Raw genomic sequence first — 20,373 nt, 5'->3', positions numbered from 1 at the left:
ATGATATGAAGCTTGAAATGTACAGTTAAATATTTAGTTATTTTACTCAGAATGGTAGTTGATTTCACAAATTTTTTTACATTAAGTGTTGCATACTATTCATTCTGATTGTAAGAAAGGATTCCTTTTGAGGATAATTCTGTTTTTGAATGTGACAACATCAATTGAAGGAAATAATGGCATTTTGCCTCACTTGTTTTAATAACTTTAATAGAATTACTTCTCTCCCTAATTTCTTCATGGTTAAAGTATTGTTATATGTAACTAAAATTAGAGAAAATCTAAAATGTTGTTCTTCTTTTCCTTTTATTGTAGGTCAAACAAGAAGTTCCGTCAATTCATCCATGTGTCAAAAAGCATATCGGAAAGGCACCATTTTTTCTCACAGAATACAATAAACAACATAATTCTGTTCATTCAACAGGCTCTCTGTCTAGAAGTAAAAAAGTATTGTGTACTAAGCCTACTGACCTGCCCTCCAAATCTGTAAGTATGCAAACACTGGATTATTTGTATGACATGAGCTTTGGTTAGATGTGAATTTTTTTGCTGCAACATGGTGCTGTTTCTCAGATATACTTGCATAAATCTCACCAATAATACTCAGTAGGGAAATACCTCTATAATTCCTACATTCAGTTTATTTCTCTTTTCATGGATGGGTACTGTGAGAGCTCTACTCCAATTATCTTGAATTCGACCATCTATCCAGGCCTTATTTTTTTATGCACTGCATAAAAAAATAAGGCCATAAAAACTTTTATACCTCTGTACTTGAGTATATCTGGATGAACATCATCTATTCTAGCTGCCTTTCCACATTTCAGTTTTTTGAAGGCTTTTTTTTTTTTTTTTTAAACTTCAAGTATGGATACATATTCATACTTGAATATGTATCCATATGTATCATGCCATTGATGCCTTGAACAGATGGCATCAATGGCAGTATCATATTAAAAATGAGGATATTAGGAAAGAACTTGATGTCCATAATTTCTCTATTCAAGAATGCTTTAGAATCTGTTTTAACGGCTGAAACTTTTAACACTTAATTGCGCATATCTTCGGCTTCTTATCTAAAGGTCTTTAATGATTCTCATGATAAGTTAAAGCGCAAGTTTGAATCATTAGTCAGCATACCTAGATCCAGTAATATTGTTAGTGATACAGATAAAATAGTTTTCAATGTTTCCGAACGTCCACTAACAGATAGTGAACGTTTTGCTTTATCAAAAGGACATGATTTCGCTGTTGCACCGAATAAGGTGCCCCTGATGGATTTTTTTCATAACATAGACAGAGGTATTCGATCCTTATCCAAAAACAGCCAACAGGTTGCGTTTGGAATGTGTGAAAATTCTTTTTAATGCTAAACCTCCACGTCCCAATCTTTCTTACTCTGAATTTAAAGCATTGAAATCACTTAAGAATAACATTAATTTAATCATTACGAAAGCTGACAAGGGTAAGGCTGAATATTCCTTCCTATCATATTCAAGATAGGAAGGAATATGAAAGAAAAATGTCTCTATTATTCCACGACTATTCAATTTATAGGCCTCTTACATCGGATCCTACTGGGAGTCAATTGAAGGAACTTAATTCTCCTGTAGATAATGTATCTGCATGGAATGAAGATCAAAAGAAAAAACTTAAAGCCTTCTTCGGTCGTCCACCCAGATTGTATGGTCTTCCGAAAGTTCATAAACCAGGCATTCCATTAAGGCCAGTTGTAGATTGTATAGGCTGTCCCACTTATAAAATTTCAAAATTTTTATCAAATCTTCTCACTTCTTCAACTAGAAGAACTGATACTTATATTAAAAATACTTCCTCATCATCATCATCATCAAATTCCTGCCATGTACCCTCAAGGGATGTACAGGATATGATAATACTACATGAAAAATTTACATCATTACTAACTTCCTATCTACAATTTTCCTCCAAATCAGTCAGTAACTTGTCAAGACTCCAACATTATCAGATCTTATATTTCTATTGTCTAAGGCACTTTGTACCGTATCAATCCCCTATATCTTGGTCTTCCTCTGGGTCGTTTTGCTGCCAACCTGGCAGAGAACACTTGTTTTGCTAATCTTTCCTCGCCATTCTATTTAAGTGACCACACCACCTGAGATTAACTTTGCTAACGCAATCCTGGATGCTAACAATGTCAAGTTCTTTCCTAATATCCTCGTTTTTTAATATGATATTGCCATTGATGCCATCTGTTCATGCCTATAATCTTTCTCAGGACTCTCATATCTGCGGTCTCTAGTCTTCGGTCAAGTGTTTTGCTTCTGACCCAGCTGTCTCAGATCCATAAGTTAAAACTGGTTTGAACACTGTCTTGTATAAAGCTAATTTAGTGTTCCGACTAATTTCTCTCTTATTCCATATGAATTTATTCAGTTGACTTCCTACCATACCAACTTTGTTGATTCTGTTGTCTTTTTCCATATTTAATTTACCATCTTCACTAAAAATCGTGCCTAAGTAGGTGAAATATTTTACTTGTTCCATAGGTTCCCTGTTCACAACACAGTTGGCATTTTCAGCAATTCTACCTATTTTCATTGTCTTTGTCTTTTTATTGCTGACCTTCATATCATATCTATTACAACAGTTATTCAATTTAGTCAGGGAATTTTGCAAACTTGTGGTGGATTTATTTAGAAGTATAACATCATCTGCATAAAGCAAAGAGCTGACATTAACATCTCCAATTCTGATATCATGTTTAATACCACTTTCCTTCATAATGTGATCCATATAGATAATGAATAACAGAAGGGATAGATAATGTACATCCTTGTCTCACACCAGATTTAACGCTAAACCATCTTCGGGTACTTACTTCAATTCTAAATTGAAGTAATTTCTTCAATTCTGACTTACAACTCAAATACAGACTAAGTATTGCTTGATATAATGCCCCATTGACACCATATAACTGTAGCGTATTGAATAGCTTCTCTCTTGGCACCTTGTCATATGCCTTTTCCAGATCGACAAAAGTTAAATACAGATCTTTGTTATATTCCCATGCTTTCTCAACTATTTGTTGTAAAGTGAATATCTGATCCTGAAAGCCTCTATTTGGCCTGAATCCAGGCTTGTTCCTTACCAAGCTTCTCTTCCACAATCCTTCTCAACTGTTTCTCAAGAATACTTGCATAGATCTTCACAGGAACACTCAGTAGGGAAATACCTCTGTAATTCTCACATTCAGTTTTATTTCCCTTTTTATATATGGGTACTATTAGAGCTGCTCTACTCCAATCATCGGGAATTTGTCCCTCTGTCCAGGCTTTCTGAACTATGCAGTGCAGCCACTGTAAGACTTTTATACCACCATACTTCAGCATTTCTACACCTGCTGCCTTTCCACATTTCAAGCCTTTAATGGCTTTTTTCTACTTCAAGTATGGATATGTATTCCTTACTGTATGCCTGTTGAGTGTGTTTTACCACTGTGCTCTTACTGCTTGTTTCATTTAGCAATTTTTTGAAGTAATTACTCCATACTTCAAGGATATCTTTATCTCCCATTTTCATGTCAGCTTTATCATCTCTAACTCCTTTTACAGCACTCTTTCCTCTATTTCTAAGCTACTTCAACAACCTCCAGAATATCTTACCACTTTCTTGATATTTATTTTCTATGTTCTTGCCAAAGTCCTCCCATGACTTTTGTTTAGCTAGTTTTACACATTGTTTTGCTTTCTTACATTTATCTCTATATTCTCAAAGAGCACAAGCTGACTTATTTGCCAAAAACCTTTGATATGCTTTCTTCTTTTCCTTCACTGGCTCTTTAACTTCCTGTGTCCACCATGGAGTTCTGATTTTTCTATCCTTGCAGACTACTTCACCACATGCCTCTCTGGCTGAATCAATCAGGGTTTTCTTCAAGGCTTGCCACTGAATCTCCAAGATTTGGTTCCTGTTCTCAAACTCTTTTCATTTTTTCCTGAATAATTTTAGTCTACAGTTCACATGTGAGAGCTGCTCAACTTTTATTCGCTTTAAAACATTTATAACATGTTATTCGTTTCAATATGAAATTCAATTTTATCCTGCTCATGACTAAATAGTGATTGCTTCCAATTTCAAATCCTGTGTACACTCTGGTGTCCTGCATCAGGGAGAAAACATTACTATCAACAATAACATAGTGAATGAGACTTTTCTTATTCCTTGCCTCTTCACTCCATGTGAATTTGTGCACATTTTTATGTTGGAACATGGTGTTAGTAATAACCAGTCCATGTTCTGAGCAGAAATCCAACAAGTATTGCCATTATTATTAGCTTTGCTCTTTTCTCCAAATTTTTCCAAAATATTTTTGTATGTCTGATAATCATTTCCTACTCTGCTATTTAGATCCCCAACAAGGACCAACTTTTCATTTTTCATTGTGTCAGTTGCTTTTTCTAAAGCTTCAAAAAATTCCTCCACTTGTACCTTAGTAGAACCTTCTGTGGGACCATAGGCACAAATAAGTCTCATTGTCCAATTCCTCATTCTGATATTAGCCCACATCACTCTATTTGAGACTGCTGCCATTCAAGAAGATTAGCCTCATATTTTGTGTTGAATACTATGGCTACTCCTTCTTTTCCTTGATTGTCATTTCCTGAATATAACATTTTGTATTTATTGCTCAGAAAGATCTTACCAGTTTTTGTCTTTTCTGTTTCAGTCACCCCTGCTATGTTGATCTGGTCCTTATCTAATTCCTCAGCTAGCTCCATTTCTTTGCCATTCAGGCTTCTTATGTTGACCGATCTTTAACTCTGGTGATGTTCAGGTGGGGTGTTCTTTCAGATTTGTTTCAGTAGCTGACTTTTCACTATTCGCCCTGGTTCCCTGGCAAAAACAATGGGGGGGGGGTCTTGTGTAACTGGGTGACACCCAAGCCGTTATGAAATTTTGTCATGTTGTACCATCATTTTGTATATTGGTTTAAGCCAATAAGAATACAATTTGGCCGTATAAATCCCAAATTGCCAGCCCTCACCCTCAAATTGCCAGAACTCGTTCGTTCAGTATCCTGGTAGATACCCAACAGGGCTCACCACGAGAAGGTTCGGATTGGCCATTAGGTTAGAAGCCCTGGTCGGTTCTCCACATTCCTTTAAAGGCTAAGTGAAAGTCTCCTCTCAGTTATACATCTTTGACCCTTAAGAACCCCATAAAATAAAATAAAAAATAAATAAATAAAATCTCAGATCTTCATTTGGACGTTTTGGATATCATGATCAGTTTAGATGTTGTTTCTTTATTTACAAATGTTCCTTTATCTGAAAGCATTGAATTACTGCAACAGGAATTTCGTTCAGACATTGTTAAAATATTTGATTTTGTAACACATTCTGGTTATTTTTCCTTTAAAAAATAAGTTGTATCAACAAATTGAAGAACAGCAGTTGGCAATCCTCTTTCTCCTGCTATCTCCAACTTCTTTTTGGAACATTTTGAACAACGTAACTTTGACAACATTTCTCCCAGACCTACTTATTGGTTCAGATATGTCGATGACATTTTTGCTATATGGAATGGCTCTTCTATTACAGAAATAGCTGCAATATATTACTTCTTCCTTTCTATCTAATGCAGGGGTTGGGAACTTTTTTAAACCAAAGAGCCATTCCTCCAAAAAAATTAATTAAAACAAAATTTTGGGAGCCGCAATTTTAATTTGATTTTTCCTGGTGACTCAACGTTACAGTTAGTTCAAATTTAGGTAAATTTGTTTTTAATTCAGTACTTCCAGATATCAAATACCACTTTTATATTTGCATTTAAATTTTTTATATGTTCAATAAATAAAACAACATTAAGTTTTTAATCCCAAAACATGTTTAAGTAAGTATAATATTGTGAAAGAATTAGTCCGAACAAAAATACAATATTATGTATTTTAATAGATATTTGATTGTTTTAATTTAAAATTCACTAATGAGACTTTTGATTTTGCATCTTCTCAGCCAATTCACTTAAATCTGGATTGTATGTTGTGCACTTTAATAGTAATTCGGCTTTCAAACTTTCATCAGTCAATTTGTTCCTATACTTATTTTTAATGTAATTCATTGAAGAGAAAAATTGTTTGCAATTGTACGTTGAACCGAAAAAAGTCAAAACACCAAAAGTAAGTCGCCTAGTATTTGAATAATTAGTTGGGAAAGAATTCCAAATTTAAATATAATTTCCTGTGGCGTTACCAGATGCTTTTAATCTGAATTTCCATGCAATTGATATTCCAGGAAAAACTTCAATATCTATTAATTTTAAATTGCAGTTTAACGGATGTAATATAAATTTCGTCATCTCCTGATGTTTTTTAAAATCCTGAAATCTGCTTGTAAATGAATCTATAATTACAATAATCATTTCAGCGAATATTTTGCAATCAACTTTTTCTTGATTTAAATTCAATCTATAATTTTTTAGATTTTCAAAAAATATAAATTTTTCTTCAGTAACATTTTCGAAAAACACTCTTAGTTTCTGTTCAAAGATAGGACTTCCTCTAGTAATTGTAAGGCTGTGTTTCTCTTCCCTTGCAACTTCAAATTTAGCTTATTAAAATGTTCTGTCATATCAAGCAAAAAACAAAAATTTTGTATCCATTTGGGATTACTGAGAAGTTCCACATGATTTATGTTATAATTTTTAGTGGTTAAGAAAACTATTGATTCTTTTAAGCACTGAAAAAAAAATGATTTAATGCTTTTCCTCTTGATAACCATCGTACAGATGTAAATATCTGTAAATCTTTACGTTGACTACCAAGTTCCTCTAAAAATGTGTCAAAAAGTCTGTGATTCAGTGCCTGAAATTGGATGAAATTGATCATTGGCACAACAACATCCATCACTTTTTAGTTGTGGTAATAATCCCAAAGAATTTGCAACTAAAGCTTCTTGATGCAAAATGCAATGAAATGAAGTAACTCCATGTGGAATATGAGTGGAGAATAATTTAACAAACCCATTATTTTTTGCAATTGTAGAAGGTGTCCGATTGTTCGCAATGCATACTATATTATTAATATTTATATTTTTATTCTGTAAACTTGTTAGAAGGCTTTCTGAAATATCTTGACCTGTTGTGTGTCCTTTAAGCATTAGCAGATCAAGAAGTTCTTCTCGAATACCGGAAGATGTGATATATTTAACCATCAAACAGCATTGTGCCATATCGGAAATATCATTTGATTCATCATCCCAATAGTTATAAAATCAGCAGAATTAATATCCATAATTTACATATTTGAAACTTCTGCAGAAATTGTTACAATCCGTTCCTTGACAATTCTAGCCGAAAGAGGTAAATCTTTAATTTTTTTTTTTTTACATATCTTGTCCTTATTTTTCATATCCTTAAATAGAATTTCAGAGATATTATACATGTAATTTTTTAGAAATTCACCATTGGTAAAAGGTTTTCCCGCTTTTGCTATTTCAAAGGGATAACAAAAAACTTGCTTCAGTAGTATTCGACGAAGATTTCGTCCAAGTTGACAAATTTCTTTGCCAAAGCAATGTTTTCATTTGTATTTCTTCAATAGCTTTTTTTCTATTATCACCCTCAGGATATTTTTTACTGAAGTCTAAATGTTTTCCTCGAAAATGTCATTTGACATTGCTTGATTTGTTCTTTTGAAGTCGTAGATGGCAAATTAAACATTGTAGATTTCCATTTACTTCTATAAATGCAAATTTCTCTATCAACATTTTATTGAATCCTCCGTTTTCTTCGATTATTTTTCTTTTTCTTGAACTCATATTAGGAGGGTCTGGTAAAAGTTAAAGCCGTTAGGGAAAAAAAACCAGAACATCCTCTTAAACAATTCAACGATGACTTCTAAGGCTGGAACAGGCCATGCTAGGCCTAAATTCTTGATAAGCATGATGATGATGATGATATTAGGAGGGTTATTATCAAAAATTTACCTGTGAGTAAAAACACAAATTCAGCATAATAACATAATAAAAACTAATTTGTGCATAACATTACCTGACATTAAATTAAACACCAGTTTAGTACCACAATAAATAAGTTAACTAACAGAATATTTATTTTGATAGTTAAAATCCGTATGTATCTAAAAACCATGGTGTTTGACAGGACAGCTGATCAATTAGTTCAAATTTTTGCTGCCGCTGGTTACCTTAGGCAGGGTTAACATTTAGCAGTATTTCAAATGTAACGTAGTTTTCAGTTGTTCGTGTCATAAAATTTCATGCGTATCAACGTCACATGCATAGTATCGAGCGCCACGAACAGGCCGTATCAAAAAACAATATTTAGTTGGTTGTATTAATTATGTATCTTTTAATTCAATATAAAAGAACCACACTTTGTTCAGTCAAGAGCCACATATGGCTCTGGAGCTGCCAGTTCCCGACCCCTGATTTAATGGATATAAGAACTCCTTCATCAAAAGGGCTTTGAGTAGTTTTAATATGTCTTCCTCTTCAAATACAGAAGGAATAACGTGCATTCCTATCCCTTATGTACAAGGCATTAGTGAACATATAGCAAAAGTTTTAAAACCACTGAATATTTTTGTTGCCTTTCAACCAATCAGAAAAATCTCCACCTTTCTCACTTCTCCTAAGGACAAGCTTCCACATCTTAATCATCCAGGTGTTTACCAGATTCCTTGCTCTTGTGGACTATCTTATTTTGGACAAACAGGAAGATCTGCCTCCATTTGAGAAGAACACCAATCTTATATTCAATACTTTGAACCTGAACAGTCTGGACTTGCAGAACATGCCATCATCACTAGACATAGAGTTCATCGGAAGAAGACAAGACTCCTTCACAAAAGTCGGTTCCTCATGGAACAGCTTTATAAAGAAACATGTGAAACTTTACTTCACTCTCCTAACTTAAACAGATATGATGGTTTATGTCTATCTCCTTTATGGGAGATATTACTTTATAATTCAGCTAATCTTTCCTAACTTTTTATTGTATGTATAATTTTTTTTTTTTTTTTTAGGAAATTTATTGACCTTTTTAGTTATCTTACACTAACTACGTAGGTGACACATTTTGGATTTGTCAGTTATTATTTAATTTGAGCTTAATATGTACTGAAGATGCCTGTGACACACAGGCGAAAATTATGCTATTAAATAATCTTTTTTTTTTACGTGAGTTTTTCTGTTATTAATTTTATATTTATATGTCTGCTCATGGTTTGCCATTATTAAAACTTATCTCTGTTCTTATCTGTCACCTTACTTACTTATGCAAACATCCTTGCCTTATTATATGCATTTTATTTTGTTTTGAAGAGATGTTCCTTGATTACAGGCACTTTCTAAGTTTATAACAAAATCTAACTTTAAAAATGCACACCTAAAAGCATACATAAAAAAGTTCAAAATTGATAAGTGAGGTGACGTCTGTTTTTCAAAAAGAAAAAAGATTCAAATTAGAATTTTTTTTTTTTTTACTGTAGAAATGCAAAAAAAAAAAAAGAAAGTTTCCAATAAACGCGGATCTGGAAACCCACAGCCTGTTGTTTGAAGACCAAATAAGTTACCAACCATTTTTTTTACAATATTTTTTAACCATCTGCTCTTCTGTAATCTGTTTTACATAAAAAAAAATTAAAGAAAGAAAAATTCAGTTATAGATCATATTATAAGATCTGATAATATTGAAGTCTTGACAGGTAACAGACTGACTATTGATTTAGAGGAAAATTGTAGCTAGGAAGTTAGCAATGATGTAAATTTTTCATGTAGTATTTCTCATAGATAGACTTATACATTGGTTATGCATTACTAAATCACTTAAGGAATTGAACAATGGAGATACAATTATAAATTAAATTACACTTTAATAAATATTTCCGATATTTCGGCACCGTCACGTTGCCATCTTCAAAAGGAACTTACAAAAAAAGGCGTGCACGTAGGCACTACAACACAGTAATTGAGAATGAAGTGATGGAGTTATTGTTCTCCTAAAAGTCCTGATGGTGCCCTCTAGCAGGCTAAGTAGGTGTTCTTGGCCGTTTGGCTGAAGGTCTGCTGATGGAAGCCTCCCAAATTTGTGGCTGTCGCATACCCCAAATTTGGGGTATGCGACTGCCCCAAATTTGTTGAGGTTTGAAGAGTTCCTTAGGGCTGAGGCTGATTCCATAAATAGTCTTTTGAATTTGCATTTGCTACGGTGTATTACTGTAGCTTTCTTCCACTGTGGCATGCATCCAGAGCATGGTCTGCAAGACCAGAATAGCTGTACTTGTGAAAACGGATGTAGTCCTTGTGTTCAGAAATTCTGATATTCGCTGTCCTACCTGTTTGGCCAAAGTAAGACAGTTTACAGCTGCAAGGTACCTGGTATACACCAGGTAGGTCTAGGGGAAGTGGTTGGTCTTTAGTGGAGCAGATAAGGGATGCCAATTTTCTGTATGGTCTGTAACAGGAGGTCAGGGCATGTTTTTTTAAGATTTTAGTAATTTTTTTCTGAGGTGCCTCGGATATAGGGAATGGTGATGGATTTAGAGTAATCCTTGGTGTAGAGGGAGTGGGGGGGAGACGGTTGTGGTTTATAGGTTTTAATATTTTTTGGATTTTTTTGATGGGGTAGCCATTGGCTGAGAAAGTGTTGAGGATGTGATTTAGTTCAGTGTTTAGGGCCTTGTCGTTTGAACAGATTAGTTTAGCCCTGTTGTATAGTGTTTTCACCACTCCATATTGTTGTGATGGGTGGGGGGGAGGGAATTGTTGGTGAATGTACCTGCCTGTATGGGTGGGTTTCCATAAACTGAGAAAACCAAGTTTCCATCAGGCTGGTGGGTGACTAGTGTGTCTAGCATTGATTCCCCCACATACAAACTAGCTAAACATTTGGCCAAAGTGCTCACACACTATACTGGCAACACACCATCACACATAAAAAACTCAGCCCACTTCAAAGCCAGCATAGAAAACCTTACACTCCAACATACTGACATAATGGTCAACTTTGACGTCTCCTCATTATTCACAAATGTCCCACTCAAGGAAACTTTAGAGCTAATCCAGGCTAAATTTTCTCCTGATATCTCAGCCCTATTTCAGTTCACAATGAACTCAGGCTATCTCGTTTGGCAGGGAAAATTCTACAAACAAATAGAGGGGACAGCCATGGGTTCACCATTCTCCCCACCCTTGGCCAATTTCTTTATGGAGACCTTTGAAGAAAAATCCTTAGCCTCTACCCCACAAAAAAACCAACCATATGGCTTTGCTATGTTGATGATGTGTTCACTATTTGGCCACATAGCTCTGATACACTCTTCTCCTTTTTACCACACTTAAACAACCAACACTCCAGAATCAAGTTCACCCTGGAAAAAAGAGGAAAACAACAGCCTCCCTTTCCTAGACACACTAGTCACTCGCCAGCCTAATGGAACCTTGGTTTTTTCAGTTTATAGAAAACCCACCCATACAGGCAGGTACATTCATCAACAATTCCCCCCCCCCCCCACAACAATATGGAGTGGTGAAAACACTATACAACAGGGCTAAACTAATCTGTTCAAATGACAAGGCCTAAACACTGAACTAAATCTCATCCTCAACACTTTCTCAGCCAATGGCTACCCCATCAAAAAAATCCAAAAAATATTGAAACCAACAAACCGCAATCCCCTCCCTCTACAACAAGGATCACTCTAAATCCATCACCATTCCCTACATCCGAGGCACCTCAGAAAAAATTACCAAAATCTTAAAAAAACATGACCTGACCTCTCGTAACAGACCATACAGAAAATTGGCATCCCTGATCCGTTCCACTAAAGACCAACCACTTCTCCTAGACCTACCTGGTGTATACTAAGTCTCTTGCAGCTGTAAACTGTCCTACTTTGGCCAAACAGGCAGGACAGCAAATATCAGAATTTATGAACATAAGGACTACATCCATTTTCACAAGTACAGCCATTCTGGTCTTGCAGACCATGCTCTGGATACATGCCACAGAATACAGTGGAAGAAAGCTACTGTAATACACCGTAGCAAATATAAATTCAAAAGACTATTTATGGAATCAGCCTCAGCCCTAAGGAACTCTTCAAACCTCAACGAATTTGGTGGTGTGCGACTGGCCCAAATTTGGGAGGCTTACAATAGCAGACCTTCACCCAACGGCCAAGAACACCTACTTAGCCCGCTAGAGGGCACCATCAGGACTTTTAGGAGAACAATAGTTTGATCACTTCATTCTCAGTTACTCTGTTGTAGTGCCTACGTGCACATGTCTTTTTTGTAAGTTCCTTTTGAAGATGGCAACGTGACGTTGCTCAAATATCGGAAATATTTATTAAAGTGTAATTTAATTTATATTTGTATCTACGTTGTTCAATTCCTTAAGTGATTTAGTAATTTCATGTAGTACTATCATATCTTGTACACCCCTTGAGGGTATATATATCAGGAATTTGATGATGGTGGAGAAAAATTCAGTGTTTTGGAAAACCTGAGGATATAGATACTTTTTTATTTAAAAGGATGAAAAACTTTCAGCTTTTCTTTAACCAGAAGCTACAGTATTTTTAATGAAATGTATTTCATTCACTCTCTTTTTCCTCTCCAATTTCAAAATTTGGTGTGTGTGTGTATGTGTGTGTGTGGAGGGGAGGGGTGGAGGGATGCCTGCAGTTCATTCTCACTATAGTAAACTATGTGGAAGACTGCAGTAATATTGTGCTGATTTTTTTTTTCTCCCATGTTACTCCTTCCTGTGAGAAGTAAACCAGTAAGTGGGAAGGATTTTTTTGTTTTTATTAATTTTTATAATTTTGTATTTTTTACTTAATCCAGAAACTTTGTTCTAGAGACCAAACATGGAATTTTTTTTTTCAAGCCACTTCAGTCCTCCAGTCAGCAGAGTGGAGTACTGATGTGGTAGTCTTACTCTAAGCAATGAAACCATCTACCACATAGTGGATATGCTGATTGAATTCCTTTAGAATAGTAATATGTTAGTGGTAATTTGGTCAGAACTTTTCTGTAGTTTGTTGTAATGATGTTTACTGTAGTAACAATTTATCTTTGTGATATGATTTCTAATTTATGTTGCTATATTAAGGGGTTTAATTCCATTCCAGTCTTTTTTAAAGAAGAAAAAGAGCAGACAATGTACAAAAATTAGAACCCATAACTGAATCTTGTATTTTGTTCAAGATTACCACAGCATGGTTGTGTGTGTGCAAATGCATGCACACACACACGCTTTTAAAAATGAAAAAGTAACTAGTTTAAATTATGCTAAAAATGTTTCTTTATTGAAAATGGAGTAGTATTACATTTAATATTAAAAACTTAAAATGAAATTAATAGTAAATATTTCACATTATTCTTTAACCCTTTGAATTCATTTAGTGCAATATAAGTAGAGTGTGCTGTAGTAAATTTTAATACATATTTAAAAAGTAAAATCTGAAAGTTGAAGTGGTTCAGTTGTTTTTTTTTAATCACAGATAAAACTGGAGATTTGTAATTTACTTGACCTCATCTCATCTTCTTTATACTCTCTTTTACCTTGTGGTGTCGAGGGTCCATTGATCATCAGACCTCAATCCGTTTACAGGATAAGGTGGTCAGCCCTATGCCCCGGTATATCCTATGCCCTGTAGTGTTAAGTTCTCAAGGCCAGTTTGCCTGCTTTGCGGGATGAAAAACCCCAGAATAAACTGAGGAAAAAACCCTGCTGTCCACGCCCAAGACTGGCTAACTTGGCTATGGCTGAGGAAGATCCTTCAGCTCCTCACGTCACCAACGGGAATCGAACCTAGGACACTCCTTCCCCAGGCATATGGTTGCGAAGCGCATAGCCACTAGGCTAACCGCACGGACTATTTACTTGACATATTTGGATAATGCATGAATGACTGTGTTGCAAATTTCTTTTATGATAATTTCTTGAAAGGGAAATTTTGCATTTGAAATATTTTAATTTGTCTTTTCTTCCTGTTTAATGCAAATTTAAAGCAATTTCATTTATCTTTTAGATAGAGAGAATAGTTCCAGTAAAACAAAGTGCTGATGGTATTTGTAACAGAGCACCAAGAATGAAAGTAAAATGTACAATAGTGATTGGCAATATATCTAAGTAAGTTAATCATTTTTTGAAATTTGTTTTTTAAATTATGATTTTTTAAAGAGTACCTTTTATATTTTTGTTATGTTTGATTTGTTTTCATAAAAATGATTTATATGATTTCAGTGCCTGTAATTATTTTTTATTCATCTCATCTTCCTTCAAGGGTTTATTAATCATTGAACCTCAAACCGTTCACAGGATAAGGTGCTCAGCCCTATGCCCAGGTGTATCCTATGTCTCTAGCATTGAGTTCTCAAGGCCAGTTTGCCTGCTTTGTGGGATAAAAAATCCCAGGATAAACTGGGGAAAAAACCCTACTCTCCATGCCCAAGACCGGCTAACTTGACTATGGCTGAGGAAGATCCTTCAGCTCCTCATGTCACCGACGGGAATCGGACCTAGGACACTCCTTCCCCAGGCATACGGTCGCGAAGCGCACATTCTCTAGGCTAACTGCACAGACTTTATTATTATACAAAAAAATCTCAAGATCATTCTTGAGAAGTCTGCTCTTTATACTCAATCTTCAGACTCCATATTTTCACTGGTGCTATAATGGATATTTTTGCAATTGAGCTTTTAGGGAGAAACTTAATGGATTCTTCTCTGTGGAATCAATGTATTCATCAGGGAAGTCTCATTTAACCACTCTTTAGTACAATATGTGCAAGAGTTACTGCTCTTCACTCTTTCACTTACCACACTTATCTAATTCTATTGAGTACTGTAAATCCTATTTCATACGGTCTCTGCCAAATGAGTATAGTTTTATGTCCTTTTTAGTTTTTGTTTCTTTGTTAACATCATTTACGATATGTATTCTCAAGGGATGTACAGGATACTATGGTAATAGTATACAGTAGAAGTTTGCATCATTACTAACTTCCTGTTGACAGTTTTTCTCCATATCAATCTGTATCTTTCAGGACTTCAATATTATCAGATATTATATTTTGGTCTTCTTAATCACTACTTACCACATCAGTCCATCTGGATCTTGGTCTTCTGGATCTTTTTCCTCGCATCACATATCTGTTTTTATAACCTTCTCTCTCTCATTCTGTTTAAGTGATCAATCACACCACTGAAATTGGCTGTTTTCACACTTTCCTAAATGCTAATAACCAAGTTCCTTCATAATACCTAAATTTTTTAAATGATTCTACCATTGATGCCATCTGTTTACTCCCTTAATTTTTCTCAGAATCCTCATATCTGTGATATGTTTGTATTCATTTTGTTTAATGGAAAAACAGATGTCTAAAGCTAATAATTAACTAACTTAATTTATTTAACTAATTAGATTAATGATTCAGTATTTCACTTTGGTTACCAATGATTCTTCATAGACACAAAGAAATATGTTGAGCACATACATTTAGATAAACTACTCGGAAGGCCAACATTTTAAAAGACTGATTTTAAAAGGTGGGCTCCAAGTTCTAACTGGCATCCTCTATGGATGCAGTAATGGACACTTGTGATGTTTTCAAAATGATGGTCACTGAGATTTTGGGCAATGCGATACAGCCAAATTTGTTCAAGTTTGAAGAATGTTGTACAACATTATCCAATGAATTAATAATGCTGAGCTAATTCATCTAGGCATGGCAGGAATACACGTGAGTTGATGGAACAGTAAATCATCTTTTACAGTTTGTTGTGCTTATATGTATTTATTTCTATATTATATTTTACTTAGTTTTCTAAGAATTTTCTGTTATTCATATATATGTATATACATAAATAATTTCTGATTATCATCAGAATTATTATCTGCCATTTTAAGAGACCTGCATTCATTACATAACTTTTTTTTTTGTCAGTGGCTTTTCTGTCTTATCAATAATAGATATCTCTCATATTCTAGTATTTTATTGGATATCAACAGCTGCTTCATTACACTTATAATACACTGAAGGATTCATTTTAATTCAGTAATAGATGAATTTTTACTACTGTGTTTTACTCACCAAACACTGAAATGACAGTATTACTATAGCATGAAAAATATTCCATCCTCAACAGACATCGTACTGCAGAAGCAAGAAAAACAAGTATTGTATCACTAAATTCAGTACAGACACGTTTACAGCCTATTTACTATATTTAGCAACAATTAGTGTAATTAGAGACAACTGGAATGACACTTCATAATGAAAAACATGTGCATTCCCACATACATTACGCAGGATGCATACAATCAAATTAGATGTATTGTATTACCAAACATTGTATCTAACTAATTACAGTTATCCTGACAATAAACCAGTTTTGATTGCAGAAAATACTTTGTAACAGCTGTTTATAATGTATTATTGGATGTAAAAAGTAAACGATTTATGTGAAGCAAATAAAGATGTATAAGCACGTGCACAATGTATATATAACTTGAAATCTATTCATACTGCATTTGAGATTTTTAATTATTAAGCCAGTCCACAAATGCTAATTTTGCAACTGAAATTCTACTGAAAAATTTGCAACTAACTGTAACATGCTGTATAAACTTTGTGAAAATGTGCCTGCCAGAAGAGACATACATTCGGTAAAGCAAGTTCCCACTGGCATTGTCTGCATCTGTGGACATTGTCCAGCATGAACTTGTTAATTTCAATTAGGAGTTAATTCAATATCCTGAACATTAAATGCACTATACCTTCATGTTTGCTGAATATAAAGATGACTTTCATCCTCCTGTAGGTAGGTATAACCAGATTTTTTATTTTTCATTAAAAAAAAACTATTTCTAAGAATGACTTTCCTTAGATCTTTCTTATTATACTGAAATTTTTCAAGGAAAATTATTTTAAAAAAAATGTAGATGTTTTTATTTAAATAAAAATTACTTTCCAGGACTTTGCATAGCACTTTGTAATAAAAAGTTGTACAAGTGCTGAGGTCCAATCATATTATTTTATTAAGTTTCATTTCTCTATTTATTTCTTCATCTGGCATTCTGTATGAAAGAAAGATGAATCCTAGGAATGCTAATGACATTGTTTTGAGTCTTTTAAAATCACATCTTTTAAAACTAATCTTTGATATACAACCACTATGCTGGTCAAAAGGGATGGGGGAGTTTGTTATTGTCCTGCCTGCTCTAAATTCATTTGCAGTTTTTGGACTCTTAAATTAATTTGCTACTTGCAGATATTTAATTTATTGTATACACTGGTGTACAAGGCAACTGGGCATGTAAGATGATCCTCCAAATTTCATTTGAAAATGTTTATTTTGTGCTATGCTCACTATGTAAGACCATCACAACTTTTACATTTACCGCTGACAACTTTTAACACATTACATTCTACTTTATTGTAATGTAGGTATATCAATCACTTCAGATATTTTCTTTATTGCAGTTTATGAATATCTTCCTATACAAGACAATTGGTAAAATTGTTATGTTTATACCATTCTTTAGTTTCATCTAAAGAATGGTATACATTTTTTACTGCTGATTTTTCATGCCAAATTTGTTACAGCTATGCAATTTAGTTAGAGAATCCTGGAGACTTATATTAGATGTGTTTAGGAGTACAACATCTGCATAAATCAAGGAGCTAAGCTCCTTGATTTATGCAGATTAGAAATATTTATGCTGGGTTAGAAATAAAGCACCTCATCAAAGACTACAGAAATGAGAATTCTGTGAAAAATTAGGGCAGAATCATATTAAAAATGAAGAAATTAAGAAGGAACTTGACATCATTAGCATTCAGGAATGTGTGAGCAGAAGATGGTATGGCTATTTAAATAGAATGGCTGAGGAAAGGTTAGCAAAATAGGTATTTGATGCCAAGATGGCAGGAAAAAGACTCACAGGAAGACCATGATAGAGGTACATTGGATTAGTGAAAAATGCCTTAGAAGATTGAAATAATAGGTATAACAGTATTGGAGTGCTGACGAGTAATAGACTAATTTGTAGAAAAATTGTTGAAGTAGATTAGTATTAATTATAATGTGTTGATTATCTACGATTCTGATATCAGGTTTAATGTCAGTTTCTTTCATAGTGCAATTATTCATATATATGATGAATAAGAATGGAGGTAACATGCATCATTGTCTTACATCTAATTTTACATCAAACCATCTTCCTATATTTCCTTTAATTCTGACTGCAACTGACAACTTACACATAAACTATATATTGCTCTATACAATGTTCCATTTACTCCACATAATTGTAATGTTTTGAAATGCTTTTCTCTGGGCACCTTGTCGTATACCTTTTCCAGATCTCTTCTTCTCTTCCGTCTAAGACAGGTTAAATCTTCTCTTGATCTACAGATCTACTTCTCTTGATTTCCCGATCTACAAAATTTAAGTACTGATCACTGTTATATTCCCAAGTTTTCTCAATGATTTGTCTCAAAGTGAAAATGTGACCTTGACAACTTCTATCTGGCCTGAACCCAGCTTGTTCTTCTCCAAGCTTCTCTTCCACAATCTTTTTCAACCTCTTTTCAAGTATGCTTGCATAAATCTTAACTGGGACCCTTAGTAGAGAAATTTCTCTGCAATTCTCCCATTTAGTTTTATTCTCTTTTTTTTTTTTCTTTTTTTATAAATGGGCACTATGAGAACCCTACTGCAATCACCTGGAATTCGATCATCTGACCAAACCCTCTGAATTACGCAACATAGGCACTGCAAAACCTCCATGCCTCCATATTTAAACATCATCGAATATCATCTACCAGTGGCCTTTCCACATTTCAGGTTTTTGAGAGCATTTTCTACCTCAAGTACTGATATGTACTTGAAAATTTTCTACTACTGTTCTGTCACTGCTTATTTCCTTTAACAGTCTTTCAAAATAATTTCTCCAAACATCCAGGACATATTGTTTTCATGTCACCTTTATCATCTTTGATTCCTTTTATAGTACTTTTTCATCCATTTCTAAGCTTTTTCACTAGCTTCCAAAACATTTTGCCACCTTCCTGATACATATTATTCTATATTGTTACCAAAGTCTTCCCATGACTTATTTTTGGTCCAGTGCTACTTCTTTAACATCTTGTGTCCACCGTGATGTTATTATTCTTCTATCCTTATAGATAACATCACCACATACCTCCCTAGCTGAATCATTGAGAATTTGCCACTGAGACTCCATTTTCATGTTTCATAACTAAATATGAAAATAAGCAGAACATAGAAAACTTCAGCCACATTCTCAATGGAGAATGAGGCTGAATAGTAGATGAAATATTCTCAATGGAGAATATTTCATCTACTTAAATTTGGAAATAGACAAACAACAAAATAAGAAAAGCTGATATGGTGGGGAGCTAGTTGAATAAATTTATATGGAATAAGAAAGAAATTAGCCAAACATGAAACTAGCATTATACAGTACACTGTTCAAACCAGTTTTAAGTTATGGATCTGAGATCTGGGTTAGAAATAAAGCACTTCATCAAAGACTACAGAAATGAGAATTCTGTGAAAAATTAGGGCAGAATCATATTAAAAATGAAGAAATTAAGAAGGAACTTGACATCATTAGCATTCAAGAATGTGTGAACAGAAGATGGTATGGCTATTTAAATAGAATGGGTGAGGAAAGGTTAGCAAAATAGGTATTTGATGCCAAGATGGCAGGAAAAAGACTCACAGGAAGACCATGATACAGGTACATTGAATTAGTGAAAAGTGCCTTAGAAGATTGAAATAATAGGTATAACAGTATTGGAGTGCTGATGAGTAATAGACTAATTTGTAGAAAAATTATTGAAGTAGATTAGTATTAATTATAATGTGTTGATTAGTATTAATGTAACCCTGATCATGTAGTAGTAGTCATAGTAGCCTGAACTACCTCTGAGGGTACATATCAGGAAATTATGAATATTTATGTACAAACATATTAATATGCTAATACATCACTATGTTAATATGCCAAAAGTTTATTAGAACTCATACATGCATCTACCATAATAGTGCTACAGAGTGTGTTAGTATAATATTAAACACTAAATCCGAGGATAATCTTGAATGGCAGGCAATATCAAGTAGAGTGATATGGGCTAATATCAGAATGGGAAACTGGACAATGAGACATTTGTGCTTATGGGCCCAAAGAAGGTTCTAATAAAGAAGAAGTGGAGGAATTTTTCGTGGCATTAGAAAAGGCAGCTGACACAATAAAAAAAGAAAAGTTAGTCCTTATTGGAGATCTAAACATAGTAGAGTAGGAAATGATTACCAGACATATAAGAATGT

The 20,373-nt window shown here is 34.1% G+C and overlaps 1 protein-coding gene across 2 annotated transcripts in view; it reads left to right on the top strand.

Moving 5' to 3' along the window:
- The window catches only part of D12 (YEATS domain containing 2 homolog D12), a 285,709-nt gene that overhangs the window by 44,855 nt on the left and 220,481 nt on the right, over positions 1-20,373 (top strand). For both annotated transcript variants that reach the window (XM_090412193.1, XM_090412192.1), the window contains exons 4-5: positions 316-486; positions 14,042-14,142. In XM_090412193.1, the coding sequence (XP_090268319.1) occupies positions 316-486; positions 14,042-14,142 (272 nt within the window). The remainder of the gene's footprint in view (positions 1-315; positions 487-14,041; positions 14,143-20,373) is intronic.

Source organism: Typopeltis vanoorti, chromosome 22, assembly GCF_054136105.1.
Source record: "Typopeltis vanoorti isolate ZY-2024b chromosome 22, IOZ_Tvanoo_1.0, whole genome shotgun sequence".
NCBI lineage: Eukaryota > Metazoa > Arthropoda > Arachnida > Uropygi > Thelyphonidae > Typopeltis > Typopeltis vanoorti.
This window is presented reverse-complemented; position numbering and strand designations above follow the sequence as displayed.